This window comes from Coffea arabica, chromosome 11c (genome assembly GCF_036785885.1).
Source record: "Coffea arabica cultivar ET-39 chromosome 11c, Coffea Arabica ET-39 HiFi, whole genome shotgun sequence".
NCBI lineage: Eukaryota > Viridiplantae > Streptophyta > Magnoliopsida > Gentianales > Rubiaceae > Coffea > Coffea arabica.
In genome coordinates, this window is record NC_092330.1 from 39155733 (window position 1) to 39175118 (window position 19386).

Consider the following 19386-nt stretch of genomic DNA (forward strand, 5'->3'; position numbering starts at 1 on the left):
AGAAAAGGGTAATTTAGAATTTTTGAGAGAAAAATCTAGTTTGTTGGACATACATTGTTATATAAATATAAAAATAGGGAAGATATATGTAATTTTTAAAATTTGAGGGAAGTCTTTGTAATTATTAAAAATCTTAAGGTAGGTTTGTGAAATTATCCCTTCATTATATAAGGATGTCTGCAAAGTGCTTCATAAAGCAGAGGCCCCCATCTGTCGCCACCTTGTCCATTGAATAATAGCCATTGTTGACAGGTAGAATGGGAGAACCCACGGTGCCACTCATCTGTGGACTCCCACTATTAGATATCTAATCGAATCGAATTGGTTCGAGTATCATCATATTCGCGATTGACCCAACTTGCAGAAAGGAGACCTCGACCTCTATTGTTCATAGATCTCGAATTCGACTGGTAAGGACTCGAGTCAAAACGAACTTTATCAAGCTTGAGTCAAAAAGATATGAGGATTTTATTTTTCTTGACAAATCTTAGGCGAAAATATATTATCGTCTTTCAAAAAATTTCACACAATCTAAAACATTTTGTAAATTCAGCAACTCATATGAGTACAAAGATAATTTCATAATAATAATATATTAAAATTTTGACAAGATTTGACGAGCTTTCGACTTTCGAGTCGTGCTACCAGATACACAAATTCAATTGATTTGGCCCTATTGAGCTACTCAAACTCTGGTGGACCATCCTACAACTGTATCGTGCTGCTGCCTACAGAAGAAAAGCATCCAAGAAGTGATGAACCATCCGTTTGATGAGAAATAAAAAGGAATATCAAAAATTTGAATGGCTGAAGCTGAAACAGCTACTTTCAAAGTAACAGAAAGAAAAGTAATGACAGGAGCAGAAGAGTTAGAGTTGAAAAGAGATTCATCACTTCTTTCTCTCATTCAAAACCGTGCATGAGACTTTCATCCCACACGGCTCCTGAGTGATAAAAGAAAGAAGATGAGTTTCTAACACTTAACTCGAGCTAATATTCATTTCTCTTCATATCTGGGAAGATAGGTGTTTTAGTTCTAAATCAAATTATTTGATTTTTGGCTGGTTTTTAAGTTTTTTCTTTACACAAAAATCGATACAAATGCTTTTTACAGTAACTAATTCAAACTACTTGGAATTAGTAATAGTTCTTGCCAAATGGTTCCTTCATGAATGCAACTAATGCAGGTCCAACTGTTCTAGGACTCCTAAATATTCAACTTTTTCAAGAAAATTGAGAAGAAATCAACGACAAGACTTTTGGCACTTGGGCCGACTTGGCTGCTTCATCTTCGTTGACCACAAGTTCTCATCGCAGGCTTTCTTCTAGCAATCGTGATTCCGATCATCAAAGGCCTTTTCGCCTCTGCTGCTGGTAAGCTGTGCAGCTTCTCTCTCGCATTCATAGTTGTCAGGCCCCAGTTTTTTTCTTTTTTTTTTTTTGGCTTTCTCCTACATGTTAGTATGCTCTTTTTATTTTTTTATTATTTCCGATTCATTCATATTTACTTATTTCAGTCAGGTTACAGCTTTAAATCCAAACATCAAGGCGATTTCTTTATTAATTTACTGTTGATTACATTGGGTAGGATTGACTTTGACAGAAGGAAAGATGGCTGATGATGAAATTGTTAGTCTGGTGAAGCAGGTGGACAAATTAGTTATTATCCTACACAAACTACTGAATATAAAGACATTGCAAGCTAAGTTAGTTATTGAAAAAATTGGTGAGGTCATCGGAGTATTGGAAATGGAAGGACCCCCAACTTTGCCGGACCAATTAGAAAAAGATATTGCAACTCTTGCGCTGCCTATAGGAGATTTTGTTCAGAGAACTGAGCTACTAAATTCATCGTCAAATGGTGAGTATATGATGAACATTCATCAGTGCTGGGGACGAAAATTATCAAGTGAAGTGCGAGAATTAGTAGAACAGATTGGTTTAAATGAGAATAAGCTGGAGAAATTTCTTGATGAATCTGACTACTACAACTCCTGGAAAGATTTACGCCACAATTTAGCCTTGCTACCTTATCGTGTGGCGGTGAGGGATCTGCTCCAGTCTTGTCGAGAACTCAGAGACGCCGTGAACTTTTTTCATGAAGTGGGTACTGAATCAGCTTTTCTCTGCCAACATCTAAAGTTCTTGCTGAGCTTTGCTGAGCTGGGCGAGCGTTCTAATGAATGGCGTTGTCGCCAATTTGTGAAAGGCATCAGGGATGTTGCTAACGAAGCTCTTGGTGCGCTGAACTGTGCAGACAAATATAGTCGTTACGTAATGGCGAAGTATTATCAAACAGACAGATGTGCTTCAGCTAAATGCGTACCGGCGCATAGTTCCCATTTGAGGATGGTCAAGACGACAATTAGTTCTGACGATGACGAGCAAGCCAAGAGATTTTTTTATGGGAAACATGGCAAGCGATTTGTTTTGTTGGAGACTTTAAGATTGCTTCATTCCTTCGCAGTAGAGATTGATACGACTGGTGGGAAACTTGGCAGGGAAGATCCTCAATCACATAACGCTTCATCTGGAAGAAATGGTTTTCCTTCACTGTCTATGATTCGTGAGAAGTTTGCTAGAGAAGATCTTCCTTCACTGCCTAGCACGTATTATCTACGTGCTTTTCCCTTAATTGAAGCAAGAAAAAGAAGAAGAGTTAGTAGTAGTGATACCAGGCCTGACAAACAGGTTAATTATCTACGTGCTTTTAGAGGAAAAAGAAGAGTTATTAGTATTAGGTCTGGTGATAATAGTGAGTGTGTTTGGATTGTAAGTTATTTGAAATATTTTTACTGTAGCACTTTTTGTGATGTGATGTATGTGAGATAAAAAGGTAATTGGGAAGATAAAAAGGTGTATTGGAAATTGTAATGGTGATGTCAGCAAATATATTTGGCCAAATAATTGGCTGTCCAAACACACTCAGTGATAGGTCTTGTATCAGACCTAGCAAACAGGTTAGTCATCTACGTGTTTTTTTAGGAAAAAGAAGAAGAGTTATTAGCGTTAGCTCTGGTACAAGACTGGTTATGCGTCGAGTTCCGACCAATGTTTTAAAAACCGGACCGTTAATCGAACCGGTGAAGTGAAAGGGTCGAGGTTCAATCGGTCGGACCGGTTCAACCTCGGTTCAATGAATTTTTTAAAAAATAATTTATATAAATATATATGTGCACAAAATAAAACATGTAATGGATAATTTAATACTTTATATGATGAAAAGTTTATTATTTTTGAATAACTTGGATTTTTAAAAATAAATTTTTTAAATTATAAGTTAAAACAAATAAATTTCATCTCAATTTCAATTATATCTACCAAAAAAATCTTAAATATAATCCAAAAATATCACAATATTTGAAATTATACAAAATTCACGTCTATGAGAATTTAGACATTGTGAATTTAAATTTTAATTTACATTTTGGAATTTAAATTTATAATTTAAAAAAGGAAGTTTGGAGTTCGAAGAAAATCAAGAGAATTGAAAATAGAAATGCAAATTTGATAAGAAACAAAAAATGAGATAAAAGTGAGTGGTTGTGGTATTAAATAAATTGGGTTAAAGAAAAATAATTCTTTTTTAACTTTTTTAAATTTAATGGACAAAAACAAAATTAAAATATGGAAGAAAACATCAATAAATTAAAAATAAAGAGATTTGATTAAAAAATGAGTGGCAAAAGAAAAGATGATAGAGAGAGAGAGAGAGAGAGAGAGAGTGTGTGTGTGTGTGTGTGTTGAAGATTAAAAAGAAAGAGTCATGAAAGGATAATATTTTGTAAAAAAAATGGAACAAAAGAAATATGAGTGTTTGTTTTATATAAATAAGTTATCAAAAAAAACTAATAAGATGTGATAGTGCAACGGTTACTACATTGGTATTCTATTACAAAGGTCTTGAGTTCGAATCTTGATAACTACATTTTGCAAAAAAAAAAAAAAAAAAAAAAAAAAGATGAAAACTCAAAAACCGGAAAAAACCGGTTCATGTCCGGTTCAGCGGTTTCGCGGTCCGACCGGTTTTTGACCGGTTTCTTGACAAAGTCAAACCTGGCAGTGAACCGGACCGGAGCCATGACCGGCTCGCGGTTCGACCGGTCGAACCGGCCGGTCCGGTCCGGTTTTCAAAACACTGGTTCCGACAATGATAACACTCTATGTTAATAGAATGAGAAAGTACGCACGAGTGAGGGCGAGGGCACGGACAGTTGTTAGCGACAACCGCACTGACAACCGTCCGGAACGTTATACGAATTTTTGAATGGATTGTAATTTAAATTAAATTACTTATACATTTTTACAACAGACGGACGTGTAATTATCATGCATAGATCTACATAAAAAAATAATAGAATGTTGCATCTCAATTATAAAGATGTACAATTTATTTAATATGATTTATAACTCGTTCAAAAAATCTTTACATCATTCCGGATGATTGTCACTCGATCCCGCGCCACTGCAGCAGCGAATGGAGAAATAACTCATGAATGTGTGCGCTGCTGCTACCGGGAATGGAGAAATAGCTCGCAGAGGATTTTGTGAAAAAGTTGAAACAAGACTACTATATTCATGATTTTGGCCCGTTGCTCACCAAACCACTAAGAGAGCTTTTAATGAGTTATTTTGACCTTTAGATCATTGAATAAATATTTTGGGTTCCCTTGTGTTTTAGTAATTAAATGCTTTTGGGTTTAGAAACACTTTTTTTAAAGCCTTTATACTCTGTTTCATGGTGAAATCCTACTCTCCCTTCACTGCTCTACTTTACGGTGAAATTCTACTCCTCTTTCCCGGTAAATCCCATAATCCGGCGTCTGTTCTCGTTGATCTTAGTTTTCTAGAGAATGCAACTGCATAAACAGCAATGCATAATCAGCACAGCTTTGTGCTCTCCAAGAGATTAATCTTCCCCGATTTTCAATTGTTGAAGCCTTGCAGTGTATTTAATTTACCAGCAGATACCCATGTAGACTCGTGCGTGTTAAAAAGAATACATATGGTTACTTTATTATGCATTTTCCAGGAAAAGAAAGCGGCGTGCATTTAGAATAGGTACAAAAGTTAATATTATTTATTATTATTTTCTTTTGGTAGAATAGTTTCAAGATACTTACTGCAAAATGTCCTTGTGATATACTAATGCAAACGGAAATGCTTTATGATGGACACTTAGGGTCCGTTTGTTTCGGGTGAAAATGTTTTTCAGAAAAATATTTTCCTAATTTCCCGTGTTTGGTTGCACAAAAGTTACTGAAAACATTTTCCTATGTAAAATATTTTCATTCATCTTATGGAAAACAACTTCCCTTCCAAACTTACTGAAGTTGTTTTCCGAAATGCATGCATCCCGCCTGTAGTATGTTCCAAATTTACTGAAAACATCTTGTAGTATGTTCTTTTTTTTTTTAGTGTAAATAGGAGGATTCGAACCCAAGACCTCTTCCTTTCACTCCCTCCCCCGTACCACCCAACCCAACCCTCCCCCTAGTATATTCAAAATAAAAAAAAAAACCTCATCATTCTCATCCTATACTAGTAATTAATTATGTATAATAGAGACATTCTTTTCTAGAGAAACTTCCAGCAGTGAGAGTGCAAGATATATGTCACAATAAGCATTGCATGTGATTGATATTTGATACTAAATGGCCAGCAATTTGTTTATTGCTTAAGGAGATATTTTTTATTCATATATACATTTCTCCAAGATTTTTTAAAGTTAAACAATGAGATAAATTTTCTTATTTTGCATGGGAAGAAGTATGTAGTTATAATTAATGTGTAGAAAGTAAATATAGAGATAAAAGTGAAAATATTTCAAAAGTTAAACAAACACCAGAAAAATGAAGTAAGAAAATATTTTCAATAAGCTAACCAAACACATGAAAATGATGAAAGGGAAATGATTTTCATGAAAAATTACTTCCACGGAAAATATTTTCCCAAGGAAAACATTTTACTTCCAACCAAACAGACCCTTAAGAACGCATATATTCCCAGACCAGGAACTACGCAGTAAAGAATTCTCTATTTGAAATCCATGTTAGCTGGAAACCCTTAAACCAGGTAACCATTCCTGTGCATCTCTTTGATGCAGGTTTTGGTTCCCTAGGTTGCATCAGAATTTGGTAATACAAATTATTGAAGATGTCAAAAAATTTCGTAGTCATGTCATTAATACAAATAAATCACAATTTAATTTTTTTGAATTACAATTTATTTATCAAAATATATTTACTTACATCATCATTACAATTTTTAACACACCTTTTTATTTTTTCAATTATCTTTTTATCTCACATACATCACATCACAAAAAATGCTACAATAAAAATATCTCTAATAATTCACGGTACAAACAAGTACATTGTTTTTCTTGGCCAGGTTTTAGTCTCCGGATGCAAGCCTAGAAGGCGGCTCCATCTTACAGGATCTTGATCTTCCGGACCAAACCGAGTGCTTCACATCTTGATAAACTATATGTGAACGTTGGCACACAATGCAAGAACAAATTTATTTCAGTTAACTAATTTCATTCCAGATTGGGTCGTTTTGCGGTAATCTAATTGTTGAGAACCAAAACGTGTTATTGTCGTTAATCTTGGCTTAGATTTCCATTTCTGTCTTCCATCAAAACCAAACCCAAATTCATTGACTGTGTTAATAGTTTATTTTATTGTCTTCAAAAACAGATGAGAAAGGATTGCGGATTAACTGGATTTTCTCGTTTCACATGCCCATTTGATCATCAAGCTCAGGTTAAGTGTTTGATACCTCTGCTGTTTTGCAGATTGATCCTAGAAAGATCCAACAACAACAACAACAACCCCCCCCTCCCCGCGGCCCACCCTAAAAACAAAACAAAACAAAACAAAACAAAAAAAAACCAGTAATGCTTCTATACCATTCAAAAAAAAACAAAAACAAAAACAAAAGCCACCAAATAAAGTTGACAAAATCTTATCGGGCTTCAGTTATTTTATGCAATCCTTGTAGTGCTCCTTTGATCTGATGAGAGATCACATCTAGATTCAGTAGAATGTAAAAGTTGCAACTTCCTCAATCATGCAGAGGAGGAGCCCTTAGTCCCTGGTAGGCTGGTACAGGATATCATAAATCAATTGTGGAACAGTGCCCTTCTAAAATTTTTTGGAGATAAAAGATAGGACATATTATTGGTTTTTTGTTTTAATTAATTTCTTCAGTTGGTGCTATGGTATCTAACTCATCTGTTCCATGTCTAATGAGCTAGGAGATTCCAATGTTCTAGGATGCAGAATTTTCATTATTATCCCTATACTCATGGTGGCAAGTCACATAAAAGATCATGTTTGGTTGCATGGTGAACCCATTTCCAGATTTTAGAATGAGTATCCCCAAGATCCAAGCCTCCACAGCCCTTTTCGGCTAGATCCATGGCCAGGAAATATGATGATCAAAAGTTTTGCATAAAACATATCTAAGCAGCATAAAACTACTTCTACTAAGAAGTAATTATTGATCAACGGACAAGAAAGCAGAGCAAAGAGAGCCCACTACCTTATGACTTAGTAAGCAATTACTAAGTTCTGAATCCGAGAGAGATCTGAGCCTGTAGAATAAGTTGTGGAAGAGGAGAATCCACAGAAAATCACTGGGGTGGAAGACTGGGTTAGATCAAGATTTGATCGCTCAAAACATAAAAGAACCAAAGATTTACCTCAAATCTTCCCCAGTCTCCCACCCCACCAATTTCCTGAAGATTAAGCTCCCTTTCCCTCTCATTCCTCCTCTTCTTGCGATACAAATGTGATCATCGACTACTCTCTCTCTTTTATGAATTCCTGCACAGAATTTTATGAACAAGTGATGGGGTGTAGTAAGAGTAGAAAAAGGAAAGGAAGAAACTCTAGAAACTCATAGGAATGGGAGGACTGGGAAAGAAAAGCCGAGTTAAAAACAACAAGGATTATTCATATTCTAGTTTATTTTAGCTGCTTTTCTTGCCAAACCTCACATTTCCTCTGGATTTTCCAAGGCATCTTCCTTTCCTCCTACCCCTGATCACTTCTGCCGACTCGAGGCCAGAGAGGAATGCTTTGTCATATTCATTATATAGAGATGTCGGCAAAGTCCTTCACAAATCAGAGGCCCCCACCATTTCCATTGAATAATAGTCATTGTCGGCCGGCAGGTGGAAAGAAAGAGAGAAACCACGACGTGACTTCCATGTGCTGTCCTATTGTATTGCTTTGCTCCCGATAGAAGAAAAGCATCCAAGAATTGATAAACCCATTTTGTAAATTATGTATACTATGAGATATAATTATGGGCATAATTCAAAATCATTCATCAATAAGATTCTAACATTCCTCGACAAAAAAAATAGAAAATTAATATTAATTTCTCTTCATATCCGGTTTTTATGTCTTTTTCTTTTTTCCTGTATTTATAAAATGCCAACGAAACTAACAAAAAAGGCATATATTCTAAAAAGGCTCATTGTCAAGGTGGTGGGGCAGCCTAAAAGCGCGTTGCGTAGCTTCAAGGCTGAAAAAAGTTGACCAGACAAATGGTAGTGGAAAGACCTGTGCGCACCTCGTGAGCTCCTGGTTCGTTGAATTAAATACACCGACGCAAGTCTGAGTCATCCGTCTAGATTCATTTGTACAGTCATTCAACCTCTAGTTTTACTTTCTTTTTTTTTTTAGTAATTATATAGATTTATCTTGTCTTGATTGTTTAAAGGGATAATTGCAGAAACCTCATGGGAGATTTCTAATACTAGCATTCACTGCCCTTGTGATTCAGAAAATAACACTTAGCACCCTTGAACTTAAGGTTTGTGTTGCAGATTCAGTTCATGCCAGAAAAATCAACATTATAAATTTTTTTTAAGGCCTGAGATGAAAAATTCGTACCAGATTTGCCTTTCATGCTGCTTGCCAAGTTATATTAACAGAGTAATGACAAAATACGAAAAGCTATTAAGAATTAGCAAAATTCAAGGGGTGTAAGTGCAATTGAATGAGATTTACCAACAATACATGAAACAACGTGGATACTAATGCTAGTTAAATGACTATATATCCAAGTTCTTGCAACAAAGTTTATAAAAAATATACGTTACTTTTAAATCTCTCTATTAGTAATATGAATAGCTATTGGTAGGGGTAACACAACTGTTTATGTTGTCAGCACCAATCATATACAAAATAAAATATCGCTCAACAATCAGCTAATTAATAGCATACTTAAACATCACTAAAAGTTACTGAGTATGAGATAAACCTAGTTACAAGTAATTAGAAGTGCATACTAATAAGATAAAATTGTCTTTAGTAAATGAAAGTACAGTAAATGCATTAGAACCACGTACTCAAACAACTGCTGCTGCTACTGATATTTCCAGATTATAGGGTTATAACCATATTAATGGGGTAGCAACTTGAGAAGTAGTAGTAGGTTGAACTAGAAAAGGTTTTGAAATAAAAATGACTTAAACAGATATATTTGTGCAAGTTCTTTTTATACTTACTTTAGTAAAAGCTCCAGATTGGCCTTCCTCTTTATAGTTGTATAAAAATAGACTTAAATTGTTTGGTTTGAATAACATAATATATAATAAACATGTACGCCGTTTTTTCCTCTTAATTGGCACCGTTCCTTAGTTTTGCTTACAATGGCTAATGATGCTAAAGCTCATAGGTAATCTAGTTTAATTAGTCACTCAATTTATTGACAAAAAATAATTTTTCTTTTCTAAAAGTCTTTCATTAAGTTTCTATAATTAGTTATGGTATAAAAGTAAAATCATACAATTTATTGTTAGTAATAGGTCCAATTTCCTCCTAGGGGAGGTTAGTGCAATTTTAGAAATCATAGGGGAGATGAGTGCTAGTGTCAGAAACCTCAGGGGAGGTTTCTACAATTATCCCTTGTTTACATATTGAAAATCTTCTTATATTCAGTGAAATCTTTTCATCCAGTGGGCAAATTGAATTAGTTATATTTTTTTAGCTGCAATGTTGTTTAAAGTATTCAAACATATTTGAGTTTTTTTTTAGCTTGGGCTCTTTTAAACTCGACTTATTTATGTCATTTTGTTAAGTTCGAGCTCAAATTTGAACTTGAAATAATTTTAATAAGCTAAACTCGAACACAATTTTTGACTCGTTACAATAAATTTAACTCGATAACTTGATGAATTGAACTTGAAAGCTAAAAACTCAATTAAGCTCGACTCATTCAATAAGTCTTAAATTGTACCTTTAATATAATATAAGCTAGTCTAAGAGGAGTACCTTTAATACACTTTAATCTAGTCTTACAGTACCACTAATATTATATGTAAGAATACATGCCTTGAACGCTGTATGTTTCGTCTTTCGAGACTTCTTTATTGTAACATGGTTTTTATTTTTATTTTTAAAAAAACCTACTAGGCTGTACAGAATTTTATGAACAAGTGATGGGTTGTAAGAGTAGAAAAAGGAAAGGAAAAAACTCTAGAAATGCATAGGGATGGGAAGACTGGGAAAGAAAAGCGAAAAAAAAAGGATTCAAATTCTAGTTTAGTTCAGTTGCTTTTCTTGGCATTCTTGCCAAACCTCCAAGGCTCCTTCCTTTTCTCCTGCCTTTAATCACTTCTGCTGACTTGGGACCGGAAAGGAACACGTTGTTACTATGCATTATAGGGATAATTTCAAAAACATCCCTTGAGGTTTCAAATAATTTCACTTGGCTCCCTTCAGGTTTAAGAAATTACACTTACTTCCCCTGATATAGTAAAGTACCAAAGATACCCTTCACTTAGTAGACACTTCTCAATTTAAAGCAATAGATTTACAAAACCCAAAAAATTCTATTTTTCTATCTATTTTCTACATTTGCTCTTTTTTTTTCTAGTTAATATACTACTATACCTTTTTTCGTTATCTTCAATTTTATGGATATTAGCAAATTGAAATTGCAAAATTAACAAAGGAAGCAAATTATGTGTCAAACTAGAAGGAAATGAAAAGACTGGCAGTAATAGAGAAATAAATAATAAAATTGATTATTGAAATAGGAAGAAGAAGCAAAGATGTGAAATTTGTTATATTTTGCTTGTTGTCAAGAAGCAAATTTGTAAAATGTCAATAATTGCATAAGAATTACTTTCATTGGACTAGAAATTTTTTGCTATGATTTTATTGTGAAGGTAGAATTTATTATCTACTTTTGAGATATTAATATTTTTAAGGTAATAAGAGAGTTGTAATGTTGGTTTTAGGCTAGATTTACTTGTATTGAAAAGGTATTTGACTGTTGAGATTTAATTTTAGAATATAAAATTAGCTGTCAATGATACGTGTGTGTGTTTGCCTATTTTTTGTATTTGTATTTTTTTTTTGTATGATACGCATTGATGTTATATATGCAATTTGAGATCTTTTAGACAATTACTTAGATTTGGAACTTGTGATTGGATGGTTGCTAGAGATTAGGTTTGTCAATTTATGTAAAGTGTGGAAGAAAATGATTGAATATACTATGTTTTTCTTTTTTAGTTTTGTTAGAAAAGTGTAATTTAGGATTTTTGAAAGAAAATCTAGTTTGTTGGACCTACATTGTTGTATATAAATATAAAAGTAGGGAAGGTCAAAATAATTTTTAGAACTTGAGAGGAACTCTCTGTAATTATTAAAAATCTTAGGAGTGATCTATGAAATTATCCCTTCATTATATAGAGATGCGTGCAAAGTGCATCATAAAGCTGAGGGCCCATTTGTCATACCTTTGAATAGGAGTTTATTTGAAATAATTATTGTAGCAATTTTTGTGATATGAGATATATGAGATAAAAAAATAATTAAAAAATTAAAAAAAATATTGAAATTTGAAAAGTAAATTATTATTATTTTTTTCAAATCATCCCAATCCAAACATGCTAATCATCCGAATCCCAATCCAAAAAGAGAGAACCCACGATGTGACTTCCGCATGCTATCCTATTGTATTGTCTTGCTGCCTACAGAAGACAAGCATCCAAGAAATTTTTTTTGCGAAAATAATTACAATTGTGTAACCTATTTTATTTTAAACTACAAAGAAGCGGAGTCCAAAAGGCTTGTATTAGGAATTAGTATGTACACAAATCTTATTAGATAAAAAAGGATGATTTGACATCATCCTTAAATTTTTTTTGCTGCAGCTAAATTTTGAACCCTCACATACAACCAATTCACTGAGCCAAGCTCAGTGGTTAGAAAAACATCCAAGAATCGATAAAACCATTTTGTAAATTATATGAGAGTTATGGACATAATTCAAAATCATTTATCATTAAGTTTCTAACATTCATAAAAAAAATAAAAAAAGAAAGAAAGAAAGAAAGCAAGCAAGTTTCTAACACTTAACTCGAGCTAGCATTCATTTCTCTTCATATCGGGGAAGATATGTGTTTTAACTCTAAATCAAATTATTTGATTTTTGCCTGGTTTTTAAGGCTGAAGTAATTAGTCTACCGAATGCTCATTCATCTTGAATTTTATAGGTTTCACTAAAGCAACAAAATTAAAGACATGTTAAAGTTGATTTGTGAAAGTTGTCATACAAAAGCTTAAAAAAAAAAGTGCCAAATTGGACCACATGTTTGTATGTCTTGGTAAATCCGTAAATGGTAACCTCAGGACCACATGGTTAGTAGCAATTAATTTTTTATGTGTTTAGTTGTATCTTTGTTTTTTTTAAATTTTTTGATTTTTTTTTAGTTTGAGCAATTAGATTTATATTTTTATAATAAAATTTTAACTTTTTCAAATTAAGTTGATGAAATTGTGAATGTGGTGTTTTTACTTATTATGCCATTGATGGAAGTTTGTTATTCAAATGGTTTGTCTTGAATATGAGTTAGACTCTTTGATGGACTTTTTTTAAAGATTGTAAAAGAATTTCAATATTAATTTTATTTATTTTTGTGTTTTTATTTGTGATAATTGATGAACATTTGGATTGTATCTATTCATGTTTGTAATGAATTTATGAAAACTTGTGGTGAATTATGATATTTTAATTATGTTTATCATTCCAGGTTTTATGTATAACTTTTAGGAAATTTGTTATTATCTCAACTTAAATTTAGTTATGTTGGTGAATGCATTTTAAAAACTTAAATTATCACTAACCATGTTAAATTGGACATTAGGTATCAAGTTCAAGTGTAGAATGAAAACCTGTGAAATACTTAACACTTAAGTTGCAAAAAAAAAAAAAAAAAACCACCAGAAAGCAGGTGAATCGGCTGATCGGACCGATCAGACCACGAACTGGACCTCTCTCCGATTCGCTGACCGGTCCGAGTTTAAAAACATTGCTTTTCCATTGAATAATAGTCATTGTTGACAGCCAGAGAGAGAGGACCCACGATGCGACTTCCCAGTGCTCTCTTACTGTTGGGGATGTAATCCAATCGAATCAGCCTCCAATATCATCATACTCGAAACTCGACTCGACTTGCAAGGAGGAGAGCTCGAGTTTCATTGCTCATAGAACTTGAGCTTGACTCGCATGGGTTCAAATCAAAACGAACCTTATCGAGCTTGAGTCATAAAGATTTGAGGATTTCTTTTTTTTTGACAAATTTTAAGCCAAAAGATATTGTCGCCCTTCAAAAAATTTCAACCACTCTTATGAGTACAAGAGTAATTTCATAATAATAGCATATTAACAAATTAAAATTTTAAAACTCGAAAAGGTTTGATGAACTTTTGAGTTTTGCTACCGAATACTCGAACTCGACTTATTTGGCCCAATCGAGCTACTCGAATTCAATCAAGTCGAGTTTTTGATCGCGTTACTCGCAAGCAGCATGTGAGTAGTTTGATTCGATTACAACTCTACTATTCTGCTGTATTGTTGCCTATAGAAGAAAAGCATCCAAGAAGTGATAAACCATTTTGTAAATTATATGAGAGTTATGGACATAATTCAAAATCATTCATCAGTAAGTCTCTAACATTCCTCAAAAAAAAAAAAAAAAGTAAGTTTCTAACACCTAACTCGATCTAATATTCATTGCTCTTCATATCTGGGAAGATAGATGTTTTAATTCTAAATCAAATTATTTGATTTTTGTCTGGTTTTTAAGTCTTTTTCTTTACACAAAAATCGATACAAATGCTATTTACACTGTAAATTTTACAGTAATTAATTCAAACCACTTGAATTTGGTAATAGTTCTTGCCAAATTTTTCCTTTAGGAATGCAACTAATGCTACTCCCTTAGCAGGGCCCGGTCCAACTGTTCGAGGACTCCTAAATTTTTAACTTTTGTCAACTAACGAGGTCCCCCCAAAGAAAATTGAGAAGAAAAGAAAAAAAAGACGAGACTTTTGGCACTTGGAGTTGGGGAGACTTGGCTGCTTCATCCTTCGTTGACCACAAGTTCTCATCGCCGGCTTTCTTCTAGCAATCGTGATGCCGATCATCAAAGGCCGTTCCTCCTCTGCTGCTGGTAAGCTGTAGCTTCTCTCTTGCATTCATAGTTGTCAGGCCCCAGTTTTTTTGCTTTCTCCTACAAGTTACTATGCTCTTTTATTTTTTATTTTTTCCTATTCATTCATATTTGCTTATTTCAGTCCGGTTAAAGGTTTAAATCTACACATCAAGGTGATTTCTTTGTTAATTTACTATTGATTACATTGGGTAGGATTGACTTTGATAGAGGAAAACATGGCTGATGATGAAATTGTTAGTCTGCTGAAGGAGGTGGACGAGTTAACTACTATCTTACGCAAAATACTGAATATCAAGATATTGCAAGCCAAGTTTTTTATTGAAAAAGTTGGTGAGGTCATCAGAGTATTGGAAATGGAAGGACCCCCAACTTTGCCGGTCCAATTAGTTGAAGACATTGCACCTCTTGCACTGCCTATAGGAGATTTTGCTCGGAGAACTGGGCTACTAATTACTTCACCGTCATATAATGATTATAGGAAGAATATTCGTCACGGCTGGGAACGAATGCTGTCAAGAGAAGTGCCAGAATTAGTAGAACAGATTGGTTTAAATGAGAATAAGCTGGAGAAATTTCTTGATGAATCTGACTTCTTAACTACTATCTTACGCAAAATACTGAATATCAAGATATTGCAAGCCAAGTTTTTTATTGAAAAAGTTGGTGAGGTCATCAGAGTATTGGAAATGGAAGGACCCCCAACTTTGCCGGTCCAATTAGTTGAAGACATTGCACCTCTTGCACTGCCTATAGGAGATTTTGCTCGGAGAACTGGGCTACTAATTACTTCACCGTCATATAATGATTATAGGAAGAATATTCGTCACGGCTGGGAACGAATGCTGTCAAGAGAAGTGCCAGAATTAGTAGAACAGATTGGTTTAAATGAGAATAAGCTGGAGAAATTTCTTGATGAATCTGACTTCTACAACTCCTGGGAAGATTTACGCCATAATTCAGCCTTACTACCTTGTCGTGGGGCGGTGAGGAATCTGCTTCAGTCTTGTCGAGAACTCAAAGACGCCATGAACTTTTTCCGTGAAGCGGGTACTGAATCAGCTTTTCTCTGTCAACATCTAAAGTTCTTGGTGAGCTTTGCTCAGCTGTGCGAGCATTCCAATGAATGGCGATGTCGCCAATTTGTGAAAGGCATCAGGGATGTTGCTAACAAAGCTCTTGAGGCGCTGGAATGTGCAGATAAATATAGTCTTAGATTAGAGATGCGGGAATTTGAAATAGGTGAGATATGGAGATTTGGATCATGTGAATTTGCTATAGCTGAAAGGGAACATTGTATTGAGAAGGCGGTCAAGGAGTTTTTTGATGGGAAAAATGGCAAGCGATTGGTTTTGTTGGAGACTTTAGGAGTGCTTCATTCCTTCACGGAAGAGATTATTGATACTACTCGTGGGAAACTTGGCAGCGAAGATCCTCAATCGCATAACGCTTCATTTGGAAGAAATGGTTTTCCTTCACTGTCTCTGATTCGTGAGAAGTTTGCTAGAGAAGATCTTCCTTCACTGCCTATCACGTATTATCTACGCGCTTTTCCTTTAATTGAAGCAAGAAAAAGAAGAAGAGTTAATAGTAGTGTTATGTCTGGTATCAGACGGCCTAACAAACAGGATAATTATCTCCGTGCTTTTCGTGGAAAAAGAAGAAGTGTTATTAGTGTTAAGTCTGCTACTAGATTAGGGTTGCAAATGAGTCGAATTAAGTCGAGAGCTGACCTAATCGAGTTAAATCTCGACTTAGTTTTATCAAGGTCGAACTCTAACTTAATATCGACGAGCTGCAAATCTAAAACTCAAACTCGAGCTCTCGAGCTCAAGCTCAAGCACGTGCTCGAGCTTCAACAGTTGCAGCTCGAGCACAAGTTGTTGGAGCTCGAGCATGAGTAGCTGAATCTAGAGTTTGAGCGCTTAAAAAATAAAAATTAATTACTTTATTTTTTAAAAATAAATAAAAATTTTTTCTTAATAAATAATAAAATATTAGGAACATATATGTAATTTTATTATTAAAATAAAAAATAATATATATAATCAAAAAAATATATATATTTGAATATTTTTGAGCTCGAGTTCAAGTTCAAACTCGATGTTGACCGAGATTGAGTTAAGTTTTAACCCACTCGCGAGCAGCTCGATTCGTTTTCAGCTCTATACCAGACCTAATAACCAGGTTAATTATCTACATGTTTTTCGAGGAAAAAGAAGAGTTATTCGTGTTAGGTCTAGTACCAGATTGGTTAAGCGTCCAGTTTCGACAATGAGATATTTTTACTGTAGCACTTTTTTGTGATGTGATGTATGTGAGATAAAAAGATAATTGGGAAAATAAAAAGATGTGTTGAAAATTATAATAATGATGTAAGCAAATAAATTTTGACAAATAATCCTCTATCCAAACAAACCCATGTTAATAGAATGAGAATGCATGCAGTACTGCCGCCGCGAATGGAGAAATAGCTCGTGGAGGGTTTTGTGAAAAAGATAGAGCAAATTACTGTATTCATGATTTTGATCCGTTAGATCACCAAACCGCTAACAGAGCTTTTAATGACTTATTTAGACCTTTGGATCATCGAATAAATATTTTGAGTTCTTGTGTTTTAGTAATTAAGTGCTTTTGGGTCTAGAAACACTTTTTTAAAGCTTTTATACTCTAGAGCATGGTGAAATTCTACTCTTCCTTCACTGCTCTACTTTACGGTGAAATTCTATTACTCTTTCGTGGTAAATCCCATAATCTGGCGTCTGTTCTCGCTGATCATAGAGAATGCAACTACATAAACAGCAATGCAATGCTCAGAACATGATCAGCACAGCTTTGGCTAATTGATTGAAATATTGATGCTTCCCAAAATTAGCCGTCAAATGTGGTTCTTGACTTGGGTGGTACAATTGTATGCCCGTCGCTCCAACATGGCGCGACGGGCAGCAAAAATTTTTTTTTTTAAAGTTCTTCTGGCCGTCGCGCCATGTTGGAGCGACGGTCAGAGGTGTCAGAAATTTCTGACCGTCGCTCCAACATGGCGCGACGGCCAGAAATTTATTTATTTTTTAAAATCCTCTGACCGTCGGTCCAACATGGCGCGACGGTCAGAAATGTTTTTTTTTTAAAAAAAATCCTCTTCCTCAGTGAAAAAAGAAAATTTTTTGTTAGGGTTACACTTACGGTAAGGGTTAGGGTTAGGGTTTACGTTACAGATAACTTAGAATTTGTTTTAATAAAAAATCCTTCAACTCAGTGATTTAGAAATGTTTTTTTTTAAATCTTTGTCCAATTCATTTGGAAATTTCTCAAAAATTTTTTTGTAAAAATTATTTAAAATGAAAAGTTTTAAAACAATGCATTTAGTTTGACAAAATTTTAAAAACAAGTATTTTAAAGGAGATTAGATTTAAAAATTTTGATCCATTTGTTAAAGGATTTAGGGAATTCTTAAAGAATTAATGTTTACCATTTTATCATGTTTACCATTTTCTGACACCTCTGACCGTCGCTCCAACATGGCGCGACGGCCAGAAGAACTTTAAAAAAAAAATTTTTGCTGCCCGTCGCGCCATGTTGGAGCAACGGGCATACAATTGTACCACCCAAGTCAAGAACCACATTTGACGGCTAATTTTGGGAAGCATCAATATTTCAATCAATTAGCCCACAGCTTTGTGCTCTCCAAGAGATTAATCTTCCCCGATTTTCAATTGTTGAAGCCTTGCGTTGTATTTAATTTACCAGCGGATACCTATGTAGATCCGTGCATGTTAAAAAGAATACATATGGTTACTTTATTATGCATTTTCCAGGAAAGAAAGCTGCGTGCGTTTAGAGGCTAATTGATTGAAATATTGATGCTTCCCAAAATTAGCCGTCAAATGTGGTTCTTGACTTGGGTGGTACAATTGTATGCCCGTCGCTCCAACATGGCGCGACGGGCAGCAAAATTTTTTTTTTTAAAGTTCTTCTGGCCGTCGCGCCATGTTGGAGCGACGGTCAGAGGTGTCAGAAATTTCTGACCGTCGCTCCAACATGGCGCGACGGCCAGAAATTTATTTTTTTTTTAAAATCCTCTGACCGTCGGTCCAACATGGCGCGACGGTCAGAAATGTTTTTTTTTTAAAAAAAATCCTCTTCCTCAGTGAAAAAAGAAAATTTTTTGTTAAGGTTACACTTACGGTAAGGGTTAGGGTTAGGGTTTACGTTACAGATAACTTAGAATTTGTTTTAATAAAAAATCCTTCAACTCAGTGATTTAGAAATGTTTTTTTTAAATCTTTGTCCAATTCATTTGGAAATTTCTCAAAAATTTTTTTGTAAAAATTATTTAAAATGAAAAGTTTTAAAACAATGCATTTAGTTTGACAAAATTTTAAAAACAAGTATTTTAAAGGAGATTAGATTTAAAAATTTTGATCCATTTGTTAAAGGATTTAGGGAATTCTTAAAGAATTAATGTTTACCATTTTATCATGTTTACCATTTTCTGACACCTCTGACCGTCGCTCCAACATGGCGCGACGGCCAGAAGAACTTTAAAAAAAAAATTTTTGCTGCCCGTCGCGCCATGTTGGAGCGACGGGCATACAATTGTACCACCCAAGTCAAGAACCACATTTGACGGCTAATTTTGGGAAGCATCAATATTTCAATCAATTAGCCGCGTTTAGAATAGGTACAAAAGTTAATATTATTTTTTTTTCTTTTGGTAAAATAGTTTCAAGATACTTACTGCAAAATGTCCTTGTGATGTACTAATGCAAATGAAACACCTCGTTAAAATTTGTTTCTAAAAGAAAACAGAAATGCTTCATGATGGACACGCTGAACTACGCAGTAGAGAATTTTCTATTTGAAATCCTTGAACTAGCTAACCATTCCTGTGTATCTCTTTG

The 19386-nt window shown here is 34.3% G+C and overlaps 1 protein-coding gene and 1 long non-coding RNA gene across 3 annotated transcripts; one reads left to right on the top strand and one right to left on the bottom strand.

The window, feature by feature from the left end:
- Positions 1-716: 716 nt before the first annotated feature.
- Positions 717-2890, top strand: LOC113716092 (uncharacterized). Its single transcript, XM_027240393.2, has 2 exons — positions 717-1374; positions 1589-2890. The coding sequence occupies exon 2, from the start codon at positions 1612-1614 to the stop codon at positions 2830-2832; it is 1221 nt and encodes a 406-aa protein (XP_027096194.1). The 5' UTR covers positions 717-1374; positions 1589-1611; the 3' UTR covers positions 2833-2890.
- A 3822-nt stretch (positions 2891-6712) lies between these two features.
- LOC113716094 (uncharacterized) lies at positions 6713-8238 on the bottom strand. 2 transcript variants are annotated; one of them, XR_003454108.2, is made up of 2 exons: positions 8006-8238; positions 6713-7832 (listed from the first exon to the last, which is right to left on the bottom strand). It is a non-coding gene; the product is annotated as an uncharacterized lncRNA (long non-coding RNA). The 2 variants fall into 2 exon arrangements; XR_011823066.1 differs by having other exon boundaries at positions 8001-8238.
- Positions 8239-19386: the final 11148 nt, after the last annotated feature.